Source organism: Rhinolophus ferrumequinum, chromosome 12, assembly GCF_004115265.2.
Source record: "Rhinolophus ferrumequinum isolate MPI-CBG mRhiFer1 chromosome 12, mRhiFer1_v1.p, whole genome shotgun sequence".
NCBI lineage: Eukaryota > Metazoa > Chordata > Mammalia > Chiroptera > Rhinolophidae > Rhinolophus > Rhinolophus ferrumequinum.
Window position 1 is genome coordinate 47294402 of NC_046295.1, and position 18375 is coordinate 47312776.

General features: G+C 39.0%; 1 protein-coding gene and 1 pseudogene across 10 annotated transcripts; both read right to left on the reverse strand.

Moving 5' to 3' along the window:
- LOC117031530 (phosphoserine aminotransferase-like) overlaps positions 1-611 on the reverse strand; it is a 1038-nt pseudogene extending 427 nt beyond the window's left edge.
- Positions 612-5870: 5259 nt separating this feature from the next.
- On the reverse strand, positions 5871-18355 carry HNRNPK (heterogeneous nuclear ribonucleoprotein K). Of its 10 annotated transcripts, none has more exons than XM_033123180.1 (17): positions 18206-18353; positions 15837-15913; positions 15644-15727; positions 15078-15175; positions 14378-14434; positions 12899-12942; positions 11956-12028; positions 11343-11414; positions 10729-10842; positions 10264-10392; positions 9341-9648; positions 9161-9215; positions 8771-8854; positions 8445-8460; positions 8286-8368; positions 7744-7913; positions 5871-6971 (listed from the first exon to the last, which is right to left on the reverse strand). In XM_033123180.1, the coding sequence occupies exons 3-17, from the start codon at positions 15699-15701 to the stop codon at positions 6941-6943; spliced, it is 1392 nt and encodes a 463-aa protein (XP_032979071.1). In that variant the 5' UTR covers positions 15702-15727; positions 15837-15913; positions 18206-18353; the 3' UTR covers positions 5871-6940. The 10 variants fall into 10 exon arrangements, with proteins under 10 accessions (XP_032979071.1, XP_032979065.1, XP_032979072.1 ...); XM_033123174.1 differs by having other exon boundaries at positions 5871-7031; XM_033123181.1 differs by lacking the exon at positions 18206-18353 and adding an exon at positions 17848-17985.
- Positions 18356-18375: the final 20 nt, after the last annotated feature.

The following is an 18375-nucleotide window of genomic DNA, read 5'->3' on the forward strand; positions in this document are numbered from 1 at the left end:
GGAAGTTTGAGGACATGTTGCAAAACAGCACTGCTCCCTTGACATCAGGGATAAAGTCAAACTCTACACCATGCGCAGTCTCCCTGGCGTAGTAGTAATACACATAGCAGGCGTCCAAGTTGAGGGTTCACAAACTTGGATCTATTTTTTGTAAAACCCCCAAGTTTAGGATAATGATAGTCACGGTCCCAAACTTCTAGGCTTCTTCTGCGACATGAGCTCACTACACATTCGGCACACTTTTTTGATTTCAGACCAATCAGGTTTAAGGGGACAGCACTGAACTGGCCTGACCCACCTCTTTGCACAAAAATCATCTTATAGTTGTCTGGAACCGCTAACAATTCTCCCACAAGATTCTCTGTGTTGTTAATCATTTTAGGGAAAGCACATGACCTGTGGCTCACTTCAAGAACACTAATGCCAACTCCTTAGTTTAGTAATTCTTTTTGTATCTCTAACAACACTGAGCGCGGCAGCTTGGCAGCTGGGTCCGAACGAAATTGACGGCCTGCCATTGGCCATCCACAGTGTGTCCCTGGCAGCCGGGCAGAGTGGAAAGGACGAATGGTTGGGTGGCACGTGTCTGTTTCCTTTCTCTTATTCTCCATTGGTCACAGTTTTCCCCACAGAGAGTTGACTATCATCCCTTTGGTGGCTGGTGGGGAAGTCAGATCCTTTACCTGTGAGGTGTGGCATTTTATCAAACTGGAGGGAAAAGCCAGAAAGTCAGGGCATGTTGCTAGTTGCCCTGGATGTTCAGTTGTAGTCTTGAGATAGGGCTAGACACTCCCCTAGAAAATGATGTATGCCCCAGATGGCATAACTGTAAAGGACTAAGTGATATTGGTTGACAGCAGTGGCAGCTGAGATGGAGCCAGCAGCTGTCAGCCATACTTTTTGTTACTGTCCTCCTTGAAATTAGCAATGCTGCCTGTACACAAAAGAGTCTTCGATTGAAGGACTACATATAACAATAACTAAGCAAAAATAATTTTTGAAAAATTATGAAAAAGTTCTCGGGATGGAGGGGAAGACTGGAGAACCAGACTTGTAAACAGAAATCAGGCAGTTAGAGTATTGAGGGCAGAAACTGCTCAAAGGTCTCTTCTAATGGTGCTGAAAAAACTAAACATGATCATTGTAAATTGCTTGCATCATTCTGCTCAAGATTCAAATTTCCAAGACCAAGAGTCTGGTTGGGCAAGCCTGGGTCAAATGCCCACCCTCTTGGTTGATAAGGAATCTCTAAGGACCAGGATTTCTATCTCATCAAGCCTACATACAACTGGGAGAAAAAAACTCCAAAAGGAAAACTAGGTAATATTAGAAAGGGAAAACTGACTGTGTCTTGTTTAACAAAGGCCCATTATATCAGCATCCAAACTATTTTCTTCCCATACACGTACTTTCAAAAATACTCCTAACAGAATGCAGTTGTTTTTCATAAAATAAAAAATTCTCACCCCTTCCTCAGAAGGAGATAACTCAATGTCTCCTTACCATCAAATGTCTGGTTGATACAAATGTCTGCTTTAGCTCCAGCTCAACTGTCTTAGATCAAGTCCCTAGAAGAAGAGCCAGAGCCAGGGATTCTTGTATAAATGATTCACTGGGGAAATACTCTCAGGTAAAAAGGAGCAAGGGAAGCAGGTTAAGGCAGGGAATTAGTCAAGCCATGATTTGGTCTCAGTTGGAGATTAGTGCCAGCCTGATCTCACAGAGTTCTGAGTCTGAACTGCACACAGATTTGGTGCCAATTTGAGACACAGGTATGAATAAATGATCTAGGTAAAAAGGCTACCTGATCTACCAAATGAAGGCCCCAACTAACCGGGGTCACCTCTACCTAGAACTATGGTTTGATATTAGCCTTACCTCTCCAGCTTTTATGGGGACTTCCAGAGCCCCCCAGTTCCCATATACATTCTTTCTCATAAATTCCTATTCCCATGATAGACAAAATACAAACTTGCCAAATAAAGGTAAGTTGGTCTCTCAGTTTTAAATGACCTAATTTAAGGGAAATAATTATTCAGTTAGATAAGACCCCTTATTCGGGTTGTTTTCTCTAAAAGGTCTTTCTTTCACCTCCACCTTTCCAAGATTTTCCAAGGTCTTCTGGGTGCAAAAGGTTTAGGTGTTCTGATAATGGGAGGGAAAGGGCCTTTGTCAGCAAACTGTTTTTGATCTCCAGACGAGGTGTAGTCTGGTATCTGAATTTTGGCTCCTGCTTTCCCCATAGCGACCACTGAATGACCAAAGTAACTGGTCATCTGGTTTCTCAGCACTCAGCCCAGTGGCCTTTCTTGACTAACCTGATGACGTCAGCTTTCACTGTACTGACAATCACTTTGAGTTTCTGCTGTTTCCATGTGGGAATCAGGAAATTCTGTGGTATGTGTGCCTGCATGTATGAAATCTCTGTATGGAAACATAATATGCCTCAATTTCTGCTGCGCTTTACTAGCCCATGTGGTCCTAGGGACACTTTGCAGGGTTCCAAATAGAAGTGAGGCTTGAGCCTTGCTTCTCTGTTTTTGGCTTCCTATTCAAACCTATCTGGAGTTACTGCTCTCACTAATCATACCCCACTTGCTGTGCACCTAAGGTCCCTAAGGGACCAAGCTGGCACCTTCTATCTACTCTGTTCCAGCAAAATCTATCAAAATGATTTCTCCTTTTGGTCTCATAAGCAGCTGTCATATGCTTTCCTCTCCCAACCCTACGTTTTGTTCTAGGTGAACTGTGCCTTCCCTTCCATGAAGCCTATCTCTTTAATGGCAGACTTCAGGAAGAATAAGGGGGATGACCAAAAGGGGTACATATTTCTGAAATGATTTTGAAAGGTGTTAAGATTTTGGTTACTATGCCTTTTATTTCCCTCAAAATTACAGGTCTGAGTTTGGCGAAGCAGGGAGAAATGGGGGGAAACAGGAAATCCTTATTGGTTCTGCACAAAAACGAGGTGGAGGCCGTAAAGTTTTGCGGTCATAGATCGTATTTCAGTTTACCCTAACTCTATTGCTAGTGCTTGTTGCTCAGTTGGCAAGCATTTGCATTTTGTACATTCAAGCTCTCAGCTCAGCAAATTAGCTCCCCATTTGAAACACAGACAAATGTATTTGTTTGGGCTTTAATTTTCCAGGTATTCCCTTCTCTCCGTTTCCTCAGGTCAGACTGCTTCCATGACTGAAGTGCTGATGCCTGGCTTGGGCAAATAATATCCATCTGTGTACACAAACAAGTTCTGATGTCTTTTTCATCTATTAAAAGGAGCAGAGAGCATTATTTTGGATTAACACACTGGGATTTTCCTAGTTTTAACTTTGCAATTTGTTTCAAGCAACTCGATTGTGAATGTACGTATGTACAACACATGGATTTCTTACACGTTGTCTCCCAGTCAAGTTTTTTTCTTCATCAGTTTGTTATAGTTATTGGACTCTCTTCAAATAGACTATTTTTGCTAACCCCTGCACCTTAGGGCCTACCACTCTACTCTCCCTATACACCTCAGGAACTAAATATGTATCTGAGTTAATGAAAAGGTATGGAACACATTTATGGTTCTTACTACATATTGCTGTATTACAAATATGCTGACAAACGCCCTTTCCTCCCATTATCAAAACAACTAAACCCTTTGCACCCAGACCTTGGAAGGGTGCAATTTAAAGTACTCTACAATTTAAAGTATTAAGTTCAGAAATTGTTAAATGTGCAGATCCCCAGCACTTTTATATATTGATTCAGTAGAGCTATGGCCCAGAAATTTTCATGTTTAAGCAGCATGTTGATTTTGAAGGTGGTCCTAAGAAGTTTGAGAAACAATATCGCTTTCCAAAAGCTCAGTGTCACCATCAAGAAATTGGGTGTTTCACTTCAAACTTGCAAGGGGTAAACCTTGGTAATAAATGGGATGTAAAATACAGTATTTGTTAATTTAGCCACCATCAAGATGGAATCCCTGGGGCGTCTGGTTAGCTCAGTTGGTTAGAGCGTGGTGCTCTTAACAAGGTGCAGGTTCGATTCCCACATGGGCCATTGTGAGCTGCGCCCTCCACCACTAAGGTGATACTACTATTGGACTTGGAGCTGATGGGTCTTGGAAAAACACAAGTTTGAAAAAAACAAAACAAAAACGCTTCTATTAAAAAAAAAAAATTGAATCCCTTTCCAAAATGTTGATGGCACTAAACATTTAAAAAACCAAACCAACCGTAAGGACCTGTTTTCATTGGTCTAAAATGAACATTTAAAATACAGGCCTCTTTAACAGCAATCTTAAGCAAATCACAACCTGTCATGTCTGTGGAACACTAAGTCCATTTTGAGTATTAACAACATAAAGCATTGCAAGATAAACCACTAAAATGATTGAGAAAAACTGCTATGTTCACGTTCCTAAGATTCTTTATGTAATTCCAGTGGTACCAATGATCAACGATTTAGTAGTAATTACTGGTTCAGTAAAATTTTTCCATTATAGTCTCATTATAAAAGCAAATTTAAAATTTGACTTCAGTCGATAAAGGTTTTAAAATTTTTTCATTCCTGTAAAAACCTTGGTGCAACCTTTGGTTTCCAACACGTCTGTTGCCATTTTGGTAGTAACTTCAGAAATTAACCCTAAAATCATCTTCGAAACCATGTTTAAATCTTTAAAGCTTCAATAAATCAGTTGCTTACTTCTTGTACTTCTAGTGAGTTTTAAACTTTACTTCAAGAATTTTCTCAACCTAACTCAAATTTCCAGCCCATATTCAAACACCATTTTCCAATAGTGGCAATGCAAAAGGCCTCTACCTCCCACTTATCAATGCCAAGATAGTCTCCAATCTGTTTAATCTTGAGTAGGTTCATGTGTTCATGGTCTGAATTATTTGTACAAGTATTAAAACTTCCAGGTAAGTCCATTTATTTACATAACCAGTTTTTGAATGACCAATGAAAACTTATGAGAATTAGTCCTCTCCAGGGATGCTTTCCTGTAGTAGGAAGACTAAAATGTCACTAGTAATTTTCCCTAAGGGCTGGCTCATTTCAACACTAGTAGGCTATACCACCCTAAGCAACCCCAACTGACGCATTAACTACTCAAAGGGGAAGCAATTTGGCTGGATTTCATCTTTGGTGAAACCTTACCACAGGTAGCATTCACTAGTTTTAAATGATGTTGTGACACCCCTTATTTCACTATGAAGAGAACACTCAAATGCTCTTCCCTAACCAAAAGGAGTGTTACTGAAATACTAATCGCCTTAAGTGGCACATTTGCATGTACAAGTTGTGTATTCAAGAAAAACTGCCTACTTCTCTCTTCTAACATACACAAGTCTCTTTCCTAAATCTAAGCAGAATTACATCCATGAATCCTTTTCCATGTAATTGAGTTGTTCTTATGCCTGTTGGATAACTGGAAGTTAACAAGCAATATTTTAAGGATTTATGAGCCAGGAATCATAATCTGCATTATTTTACTGTCACTACTCTTCAAACACCATACTAGAGCTATTCGATATATAGAAACCTAAAAACCTCTAAACTTTTTATAGGTAATGTAAGAATAGGACCTGTACCTTTAACAAATTAAGATCCCAACTACTAGAATTCTGTATTTACCACCCCATCAGATTTCATTTATATATGCTAGAAAAACACTTCACACGAAAAATATATAATTTAAGATTACTGTATTTCCTTACAAGAGGAACGTTTTAACAAATTTTACAGGTGTCAAGTAACCTTTGTTCAAATTGGGCAAACATCAATTCTAGCATTATGGGTGTTTTATTTGGAAGTGAACTTTTAACTATTAATACAAATGTCAAGATACTACACAAAACATCCACAGGAACTTTTTCATCTTTTTTTTTTGAATTGTTCACAAACATTTCCTACATTATCCAACATAAAACAAAGAAATGGTACATCTTTTTCTTTCAATTTGCATACAATGGAAAAACAAGAATATATATATTATTTTACAAAGTTTAACTAATAAGACACTAGGCAGGCTGACAGTTAAAGTCTATAGGTGAGAAATTATCTAATAAAAATAATCAGGATTTATTTAGCAGTCACTTCCATAACCAAGTATTATTCTGATTAATAAAACTTGCTGCCGTTAGGCTTCTGGTATATACTTATACCATTACTCAATCTGTAGTACTGCTCCCCACCTTAGTTCTTTTCACAATTATTAACATAGAAAACTGTTGCAAAGTAGGGGCAAGCATTTGCAAAACAAACAAAATCCCCAGCTTATTATAAGCGTGAATGTGTATGATGGAATTTCTTCACAAGCAATGGACTTTCAAACCATTAAGAAATCACGAGAACTGAATTTGCCAAGATATTTTGCCTATGTCCAAGAGATGCATTTATTTATTCCAACAGAGGAGCTGAAAATCAAACTTAGTGTTTAGTTTGGGGGTGGGTTGGGGAATTCAGCCATTTGAAAAATGACCGGCTTAAAAAAAAATGACCACCAAAAATAGGTTCACTAAATTTATTTTAAAAATCATAAAATGTTTCTTACAAAAGAGCATTACATTCTGCACACTGCTCTGAATAGTTGCCAGGGACATTAAGGACTATTGTTACTTTTCCTCCCTGTCTCCCCCACCCCCAAATGTTACAGTGACCACAAAGTAAGGTGTTCACAATAATTACATAGGGGGAATTTTCCTTTTTAACCAACAATGAACAAAAATTAAAATTCACTCACTCTGCTGTTTCAAAATTTCAATGTTAGTTTTTGCACGCCCTCCCCCCCACCCTGTTTGTAAGGAACTAAAACATTACATCTGGTGAACAGCAAAGATTTCACTACACCTCAAATGCAGAACACCTAGGAAGCAGAGGAATGTTGGCTTTTTAAACAGAAGCAGATAAAAAAAAAAAGATGCAGGACTCCTTCAGTTCTTCACTAGTCTTAGAAAAACTTTCCAGAATACTGCTTCACACTATAAAAAAGAAAAAATATCTTGCATTAGAATCCTTCAACATCTGCATACTGCTTCACACTATAAAAGAAAAGAAAAAAAAGTACGAATTAGAATTTTTGTTCGTAACATCTTAATCAACATTAAGACAATTTCAATGCTAAATTAAAATGACAAAACATGTCCATTATAATTAGAAATAAGAATTAAAACATTAGCAATTACAAATTAGAACAATGTAAAATTCAAGAAAAATGATTAATAGTAAATCAGACATTAGCAGAGCAGAATTAAGAAAATGAAATCCAAAGTTGTTAATATTTGGTAGAAAAGACAAGAAATGCCAGTAAGGTGTGAAATGCTGCATTTTACAGCACCAATCATTTGTCCTGTAGAGGCATGGCCTGTGCCATATGGCAGACTGTGATTTGTTGTCGATTTAGTTATCTAAAAACAACAAAATCACTAGTCTTCCACACAGAACTAGACCAACATCCACTGAATCTTCTATATTTTCTACAGGCTCTGTATAATTATAACAAGTGGTTTTGGCAGCAGTTTTCACCAGAGAAATGAGAAGTTTGCTTGGTTAAGGCTTCTTCCAGAAAGATTAGTATTGAATGTCTCCGTTTTTAGTAAGAAAGCAGAAGAAAATTAAAGCAAAGCTATTAGAATGTTTAGAAGTTAGGTCCCCAAAAGGTTGAGACACCATGGCTTCTAAAAGAAAAATCAATTAAGAAAAGCTCCAAGTTTTAGTATGTGTAAGCTAACATAAAGCTAAACTTAAACTGACCTGTTCTGCAGCAAATACTGTGCATTCTGTATCTGGTCCTGTGTTCCTGTAATGGTAATGATCCGATCTTCGGATCCTTCTAAAGGCTCATCAATTTTGATCGAAGCTCCTGACTCATGACGAATTTGTTTAATCCGTTGACCACCTTTTCCAATAATAGATCCAGCCAACTGAAAAGATGTTAAAAAACAAGTGTTTATGACACACTTAAAATAAACGGCATTACCTGTTTTAATGACCATCAAGAGTATTAACTTTGTAGTGTTACTGATTTGTTTTTAATACCACCTAACTAGTTAAGGTTTGCTTTATATTTATACTTCAATATTTCCTTTAATCGAAGTCTCCAACCCTCTTAACAGCTTTTGATAGTAATGAACTGAACATCACTTGACAACATGCAAACTGGAGAATGACATTTCACTGAAGTCCTTAACAACAATTTTAATCCTAAAATGGAGTATTTTTGTCAAAACCCTTTATTAAAAGTTAGGGAACTTAAAATAATTCACTAAAATATACCTTATAATAAAGATACTTACATCTTTGGGAATAGTTACTTGTGTAGTAATAATAGGTCCACCAAGATCACCATATGAGCCACGACCCCCTGCATAGGAATAATCTGATTTAAATAATGAGCATTAAGTTCATTTAGAAAGCATGAAATAATATTAGTTTTCACAAAGGAGAAAACTTACCATATCCGGAGCCACCCTAAAAATGAAAAGAAACAAATAATTACTTTGCCTTCCAAACTACTCAGAAAAAAAACAAAACCCAATCTATTCTTCAGATGTTTTAATATTCTTAAAATCCCTCTCCAGTTTAGGCAAGTCAAGTCCTCCCACATCCTCCCCTACTAAGTATATTTCAGAAAAAAATCCTTAGGGAAAGAAACCTTCAGGTATACAGCTTTTAAACAAACAAAAAAAAAACATTGACGAGGGGAAACACACACTTATTGCTGAGTAGGAAAACATCTTAATTATTACTGATATGAATGCAAACACCCATGATACTCAACCTGTGGTTCATAAGCCATCTGCCATTCTGAAGGGCTCCATGTATCTATTGCAGAGTCCCAAGTTTCATCGGCACTGAAACCAACCTGTGTTAAGAAAAAGAAGTATTAACAAGAACCTGGCACTGCATCTATCATAGAGCTACTGTTTTTACATGCCCAATTTCTATTTTACAGTATTTAAACTATATAACCTGCAGTAATCACATTATTTTGGGGGAAACAAAGATGGCTCAATAAAGTTTTAATATTCCAGCAAACAACCAAAATGATAAGTGGCTAAGTCGTCCATTTGTAAAACACAAGCTTTTCAGTGAACACTGGTTAACAAAATGTTAACTACCTGACTTTTAAGAACTCCTACAGCTCACAATCACACTGATGAAGTCTTACCATGCCATCATAACGATCTCCAGGTCTTCCTCTTCTGTCATAGGCCATTAGATCTCTGCAAGAAGAGAACAAGTTGTAATCTCCGCTTTACATGTCACACACCAAATAAAAACCTACCCTATCTACTCCCCTAAATGTAGACTCCTGTATGTTAATAATACATAGATGAAAGAAACTTACCCTCCTCTAGGAGGTGGTGGCGGAGGAAGAGGAAGGTTGCGAGCCCTGCTACCTCCCCGGCCACCTCGTCCAGGAGGAGGGGGAGGAGGTCCTCGCCGAGGGCTCATGTCGTCATAATCTCTTCTAGATGGAGGCATGGGACGCCCACCCCGACCAGGAGGCATTCTGTCAAAACCACCTCTTCCCCGCATAGGAAATCCCACGGGACGCCCACGGCGGTCATCAAACATCATGGTAAAGCCACCATAATCATAGGTTTCATCATAAAAATTGGGATCATAAGGCTGTGCACGTCCTTTGATGGGAGACTAAAACAAGAAAAAGCAATGCATCATTATAAACAGCCTTGGTTCATACCGACCATTCTTTTTTACACAATATTTGAAGTCCTCTATTTCTTCTGGGAGATACAGTTCAGACAAGACGGGAACATAGGCAATGGGGAAAAAAATGAAAAAAAAAAATGCAGTATTTTTGGTGAGTCCTAAACTAAAAGTGAGTTTTACTGTTTTCTGAGAAAAAGCAGCTTTCTAGTTTTAACCTTTCATCTTAAGAGACCAGAAATCCCTTTTATATTTCACAATGGGGTCAGTCTATGAAGAAGAAAGTGAACATTCCCAGGGATACGGAGTGATCAGTATCTTGAGTGAGACTGTAACCCATACCAAGGCATTATCAGTTGGGAAGCTGTGCAATGTAGTACTATAGAAACTTCTTTTGAATGAGTACTAAAGGCTATAAAAATCTCACCATCAATCAAATGACAATTCTCCAAACTATTTCTAAATTAAAGTGATAGCCAAAGCCAGGTGATAGAAAATTGCTACATTAAGGGAAAGGACAAAAGCCATTTGTCTAAACATTCCGAAACGGCTTTTGATGTTTCATGAAATTAAATGTAAAGAAATGTGTTCTGAAGATACCTCTGATATAAGATCAAGGATGATCTTTATGCACTCCACAACCCTATCAGGTTTTCCTCCAATAAGAACAACTCTGTCAGTGGAATGAGGACAGCATTCCTGGAAAAGCTTGATTGTTGTCTGAGTGTTCTGTAATAAGTTTATAAAAAAAGAATCAGAGGATATAACAAAAGAATGCACTGAAGAACAAGTTAGGAAACCCAGAAGGCTCAGATAAATTTACGTTTGCCTTTAGTAACTCCCCCGCCCAAAATAAAAATCTTTTAACTCTAGGACTTTCCCAGTGGTATAAAAAATTAGCAAAATAATGTGGCCAGGCCTTTTTGTGATATTTTAATAGCAAACTGGATATAAAGGTAATCTCAGGGAAGAAAACTCAGAAGGGGGAGTGAGAAGCCCATTGAACTAAGTCCACAGTGAAAAACTATTTTTCATTAACAGGAGAAAAAATAAAAGTTGCTTTACCTCTCTAAGTTCTTTGATTTTAGCACCTTTGACCCCAATAATTCCTCCTGCCAGACTCTGATGAATCAACAGTCTCAGCTCGCAGTCAAAGTCGCTTCCTTTATAGTGTTGGTACTGCAGAGGGAGAGTTATAAAATATTAGTCCCAAATTAAAGATTCCCCAATAATACACTTATCTGCTATAAGCATAACAACATACTGTTGCAGTGAGCAACCTGAATTTATATTTCAATAACTTTACCAGTTATGTGCTTATTATCCTCAATAGCCAGGCCCAAAAAGGACATTCTGCACCACCTTAAAAAACTATTTTATTTTCAGGTCCTGCAACACCATACCCACACTGCAGCCATTTAGCATGTCGCTGTTACCACAAAATTATTATTAACATTCAAATAACACCATAATAAAAATGACTGCAAAGCACTTTGCAAATGTAGTTAATTCCCACTGCAGCATGGAGCAGGGTCAACAGTGAGTTGTAAGACCATTCATTTATCATGTTTGTAAACCTTTTTCTATAGAGACGGGAAAAGTACACTATGTTAAAAATAAAATTGATCCCATGGGCCAGGCTCCATACTTCAGTGGGGTTCAATGGCACTATGACATACATTTAAGCATTCCACAGCATCAGATTCGAGCGGGAGCTGGCTGGTTGCAGTGGGTGATGGCAACTGCAGGCCCTGAAAGTAGAAAAATAAGAGTAATAGGTTAAGTGTCTAGTGTGATCAGGCTATTGTCGCATATATTGGTAAAGCTACTACAACGCATTTCACATCTACATCATTAAATGAGAAACTGCTAATCTACACTAAGAATCAATATAGTAATGCTTTTCTCTACACACCTAACAAATTACAGAATTTTTAACCCCTTAAACTAAATCATAGTCCTATACTCAATATTTTAACTAAAAAACAAAACCAAAATCCCCCAGACAAAAAAAAAACCCCAACCACACACCTTCTAAAACTAAAATATATGCTAAACCCATGATGACCACAGATAGTTCATCTTTTACTCTGGAGTGGCCAGACTACATTTTAAAAGAAACAAGGTGTGTATAGTAAGTAACCTTGCACGTTACGTAGCAGGTTGTTAAGATGCTACTGCTACAAACTATTACATCCACTATCTCCCCACCTCCCACATTATGCCTCAACAGACATACTTTTAAACACCCCCCTCCCTCAATTGGCAAATACATAAAAAAAATGAGCCTACCTCTTCCAAGGTAGGGATGATTTTCTTCAGAATTTCTCCAATTGTTTCAATATCAGCACTGATACTCAATATGCTGTCAAACATCACAAATACCAAATAGTACAAAAAAGGTAGAAAAGAAAAATGAGTTTTGTGTTCATCACCAGTAGTCATACAAACTTTTACAGAGAAGTAACACAATTATTAATACTCCCCATTTAAAGTAGCCTATTTATAGATTTACACATGCATTTTTGTTTTATGCCCAATACAGACATGGTAACAATATTAGGAGACTTGCAGAGAGACAGAGAGAATGGGCTCTTGGAAGGGCTCAGATTAAGTGGGCAATAACCAGAACTGAAGCAGAGTTGAATATTTATGTTCCCCGCCACCACTAAGTTAATTAAGGATACCCTCGCTGTTACATTGGTAAAACTGGCACACCTTCTCTTAGGCAAAGTGGGGGAATATGCAAGTGGTGAACATTGTATTTGGAGTAAGGTTATGGATACCAGTTAGAAATTAGATCACTAATGGGCTCTGCAAGAAAACAAATACAAATGCGAGACAAAACAAAGACAACACAAATGAGAAGTGAAGGAAAGTGAACCAGAGTTAGCATTTCATCAGAAAAAATTATGAACAGGCAATGTTGGGAAGCAAGGTGGGCCACAAAGACAGAGCGAGAGACTATTTTGGTAACAATTTGATTTACAATGCAGCAAATATGCAACACTTGAAGCTGTGCTCCTTCCATCGAAATAAAATTAGTGGATCGTTTGGGTGGGCAACTCACGGTAAAAGTTCAGTGACAAAAAGACTTAATGGGGAAAATAAGACAGAAACTTGAAAAACAATACACCGTCTAAAGGGGATACTATTTAATTATATAAAAGGCAGGTAATAAAATACATTTCTCTCTTTCTAATCAGGCAGTGAGGCATAAACTGTTGGGACATACCGCTCGGGGCCACTGCTGTCTGGGACTGAAACACTGGCATTGTACTGCATTGGTCATTGGCGTTCGTGGATGTTGGCATTGGGCATGGGCATTCAATCAGAAGTTGTCAAGTATGGTACCCGTTTGGCAACGAGCACATTTTTGGGCATAGCCAACCAGGGTTTTCACATGGGCGTTCAGGGGCGGATGGGCCAACGTCATGGTGGGCAACGCAGGGGTAAGTCGATCCAGTACATGGGCAACGGAGATATATGGCCAAAAAAACAAGGAGAGGGAAAAGGGGGAAAAGCAATAAATTTTAATTTAATACAAACTATACTCATACTCTCAATTAATGAAACAAGCTTAAGTTGTTCTGAAGACTAACACAATAATGGACTTCTCTATATCTGACTGTGGCTTAACATTTAAGGACCTTAAATGATGGTACTAGCTATTTTTTTTTTAAACAAACGATGTTTCAGTAGCAGGCTGGCTCATGAGGGTAGACACAAAACCTGTCATGATTCAGTTTACTGAAGTGCTTGAGGAAATGGGGAATAACCCAGATAATTATACAGAACATCTGGATTAAGAGGAGAGAGGTTTATAAAAGACAAAACAAAAATTCCCACACCACCAAAACCCTTAACTCTTAAAAGACTAGTTGGTTTCCTGGAGGTTTAAAACGCATTCCTAAATCCTAACAGGTAAGATTGTAAAATTTTAAACAAAGTTTCCAGTAATCAAGAAGAACATACAAAGATCTGCGACCGAGAGAGAAATGAAATACTATCAAAAAAGTATTCAACACAAAGTTATTTGCCTCAATTTTAGCAAGAAAACATTAAGAGAGTGCTCACTACGAGAAAAAAAATTTTTTAAAAAACGAATTTTGGTGTAAGACAAGTCCTATAAATATGCTTATTTCTGGTGATAGCAACATTTAATGTGTCTAATCACAAGAGTCAACCCACTATAAAATATGAAGGACTCATACAAATCGTTGGCACTGAGTTTCCCAATCATTAAGATTAAGTGCCTGCTCTATTTTTCACCCATATTTAATCATGCGAACTCAACATTAATTTCTTTGTGCTCCATGTACAAGCTGTTAAAGAACAGATGGATGATTAAAAAGGGGAAATAAAAATTTCTGAGTTTAATCAGCCACCTGCAATGTTTTCCCCCCAATGATACTGTAATTGATTCACACGGGAAATGGTGCAATTAAAGGTTTTTACAGTCGTTATTTCTAAGATGTTATCTTTCTTGAAGTGAATAATTTGGTGGAAAGTTATTAGAATGTGAAGAGGTTTAATATAGACCCCTCCCAACCTGAACTGTGTTAAATGAGGAATGGCAAACCTTGAAATTATCTATGTAATCAATTATTACGAATGGCTTGTATCTAAGACAATTGATTTCTATGATGCAACTTTTTATTTCTACAAACATAAACCGAAGCTGCTTGTGTAGTTTAAACTCTTTAATACTTACGTCTGTACGCAGAGCCTTAATATTCTTGCCTCCTTTTCCAATCACTGCCCCAGCATTCTGGAGAAAAGTAGAAAGACAAAAAAATTAAGCTTACCCTTTTCTTCCAGTGCTCTTAAGCTTTAACCAAAAACAACCAACCAAACAAAAAAACCATATAAAAACTCTAACCCTTTTCTGTTATAAGGCCGAAAATTTATTTGGGAGTATCAAAAGCATCAAGTTAAAAAAATAAACAACACCAGCCTGTGCTTTTGGGGCTCTAAACAGCAAGGCAGAACTGTAGAATATTGAGAATGTTTTAAGACATTTAACATGAAACTTAAGCACTAATTAATTTTACGACACCCATCTGTAAAAGAACTAAACAGATACTTTTACACTGGGTGTGATAGCATCAATCAAGTAAACTGCCAACCAGGATGTTCTCTGATAAATCCACAATACAATCAAGACTCGATCTTTAACCAATTAATGCTTTAAGGACCACCCACACCCTTTCTCCTGGTCTCATCTGTGTTAAGGGATTTCATTTTAATTGTTGGCCAAAAGAAGAAAAAAGCCACCGTGACCTACAAGTCTGTTTAGAATCACACAAATCTTTTATATTCAACCTATAAGGCTTTGAAGGCTTCTCAGAAGGCCAAACCAGAACTTATCTTAATTTCCACTCAAGAACCACTTTCAAAAATAAAATTTATACCTTGCTCTGAAGCAGAATGCGTAATTCAACCATCTCATCAGTGTTTCTAGATCTTTTAAAAGCTTGTTCCTCTTCCATATCTTCTGCAGGGCGTTTACCTAGAAATTAACAGTTCAGATTTCAAAGAAAGCACCAGCATCTAAGAAAAGGCATCTTTAACTACATTTAAGTTTTAACCTATAGATTAAATTAGAAAAACCAACTTCATTCTGTTTGAAGAGATTAGTTGCTAATTGCAAAGAATGTTTTAAAAGGCCAAAGGCACTCAAATTCTTGGCCTTTTAAACATGAAAACCAAAGTATGCTTCCTCTAGTAACATTTGTCTAAACACAAGTGTGATATAATACTTAAAGGCTCAGGAATAACAAAGTCCAAGAAAAAATTGTATTGGCTTAGTTTACAGCTACCTTTAGTTCCTTAGTTTACAGCTACCTTTGTAAATGAGTTACTTTTACTTCATAAATAAAAGGCAAAATGTAACTGAGGGGGATCTCAGACTACATCATAAATAATGAAATTATCAGAACAAGAAAAATATAAAATTGTTACAATTAAAACATCTCACCAAATTCACCATTGGTTTCAGTGTTGGGGAAGGTTTCCTCTGGCTGTTCAGTTTCCATTTTCTTGGATTAATGGACACACCGATCTGTTGAAAAAATAAAGAGGCTCTAGTCCATTTGGCTTACTGGAAAGTAAACTATGCATGTTGCTATTTTTTAAAAAAAGGCAAATAAATGACTGCTTCTAGAACGTACCAGTTATTATATATCCTTGCAGAGCAGAACTGAAGTGTTCTGGGCGGGACCAACTGACACCCTAGTGCTGCAGTAGCCTACAAAAACCAACATAAATCAGTTTTGGTTTTTGGTTGCTGATTACCGAATACTAACGAACACTGATCAGAACACAACAAACTAAAGAGCTATTTCTAAGACTTCTTTCTTCAGTTCAGGGTCTTAAACCCTCAAATGATCGTCTTAAAAACCCAAATCAATCAATCTGATTTTTTGCAAGAAAGACTAATTTTTAGCCATTAGATCTAGTCCCACCATGGAAACTACTAGTTATATGTTAAATGCATAAAGACCAAAAGCATGTTAAGCCCACGAGCTTATTTTGTCCTGGAAAGTATATATTTATAAAGATAAAGCTACCGTGTTTCCCCGAAAATAAGACCTAGCCAGACCATCATCTTTAATGAGTCTGTTGGAGCAAAAATTAATATAAGACCCGGACTTATTTTACTATAATACAAGACCGGGTCTTATATTAATTTTTGCTCCAAAAGACGCCATTAGAGCTGTCTGACTAGGTCTTATTTTCAAGGAAACAAGGCAGTTTTACACTGCAAATTTAAATCGTTTTTGGGTTTCTTTCCATTGGTGACTTGAAATGCTGTTCTCTAAAACTTCGAGAATTTACAAATACAGCCATATTCAGGTCATCTATTGAAGAAATAAATTTCAAAACCTAATAAGGGCAGACCCAAATGGCCAGTGCTGCTCGATTATTTAACAGAGCCAATGTAGCCCTTGAACACTAGCAGATTAAACTATATCAAAAAGGGTACAACCTAACAATTACACCTCTACAACGAGACTGGTGATGGGACTCTAAATATGCTTTTATCTCACCGCTTATGACTGGCAGGAGGCGACTTGTGGCTCGTGCTAAAAAAGAGATAGGTACCATGTTTCTCCCAAAATAAGACCGAGCCGGACAATCAGCTCTAATGCGTCTTTTGGAGCAAAAATTAATATAAGGCCGTAACTTACACTACAAAATAAGACCGGGTCTTATATTAATTTTTGCTCCAAAAGACGCATTAAATCTGATTGTTCGGCTAGGTCTCATTTTCAGGGAAACAGGGTAAGCAGCCTAGCGTTTAAAAAAAAAGAAAAAAAATCAAGGCAACTTTTACGTCTCCAAAATTTTCCATAACGTTTGTCGATAAACCACTCTAATAACTGAGACACGCTCTTTCTGGTCCACTCAGTTAAGTGCTGAGGTGTGGCGAAGATTTGGATAAAGTTTAAAGACAAACCAGAAGGCTCTATTTGTAATCATAAAACGTTCCCGCGGTCCTTCAATCACCATTCTCCAGACCACAAAAATCACTAAGTATGTGCCCGACCAGCCGAGGCAAACATGCCCTCCCCTCCCGACGCCCGATACCGGGATCCGCCAACAGCCGAGTAACAGGAGCTGAAAAAGCCAGAGGCGAAGAGCAGAAGCGCCGCACCTCTCCTCTCCCAGATCCGACAGGAAATGGCGGCCCGTGTAATGGCGACTACGTGCTACTAGGCGGAGCCAAGCGCCGAACCCCCCTCCCCCACCCACCACGCGGTCTCGAGATCTCATCCTCCGCACCCTCCCCCCACCACAGGAGAGACAAAGCAACGGAGGCAGAACCGATCATTCGACCTCCCCTGATCCTGCTCCCATGCCGGTAGAGCCTAAGTGCGGCGGGACCCAAACAAAGAACGGCGGAGTTCTCTACCGCCTTCGGGTTCCCGCCGCCGGCGCCTTCTTCCTACACAAGGGGCCTAGTCCCCAGGTACATGCCTCGCAACCTCTAGTATCACAACGCAGACTGCGGATATACGCTCAGGGAAATGGCGGAGGTGGGGGGAGGGTAGGCCGGGGCAACGTTCCCTAGCCGAGAACTCGCCAACCAACAAGTAGCCCCCAAACACCACCCTCAATCGGAAAAACTGGCCTCTGACCCTCACTCTCAAGTGCCGTTCACCGAGCCCCGCTCCTCACCGAACGAGGCCGCCGTCCCTATGCCGCCGCACCGCCTCAGCCGGTCACAGCTAGACAGAGAACCAGCCCAGGCCCCCGCCGCCCTCCCCCGCCTCTCGCCGCTCTCCTACCCCGCCGCCGTGCCCGATTGGCTGCTAGGGTTTCAGCGGTGGCGCGAGGGCGAAACGATTGGCTCAAGGCCGCGTCAATCAAGGCACCGGAGGAGGCGACTGCCCCGCCTCCCGCCGGCGCCTCCCTTTAGGCTGAAAGGCCGCTAAAGGCCCGAGGAAAACCGGTTTGGAAAAAGGCAACGCAGCCTTTAGGGAGACCAATCCTCTGCCTGAATCCTTAATACCGAAGCCCCAATAACCCTAATTACCTATAGGCCGTAAACAAGCGGGACGTAGGCAAGACGTCGAGGTTGGTGCCGCAGAGAAACCGAGGATAATGGCGTCTGCAGCGCTTTCGCCTGGAGCGCCCTCCTCCTTTCTCGTTCGCGCACTCACTAGCTGGGGGAGGGGAGAAACATCTCGCGAGAACTAAAGGCTA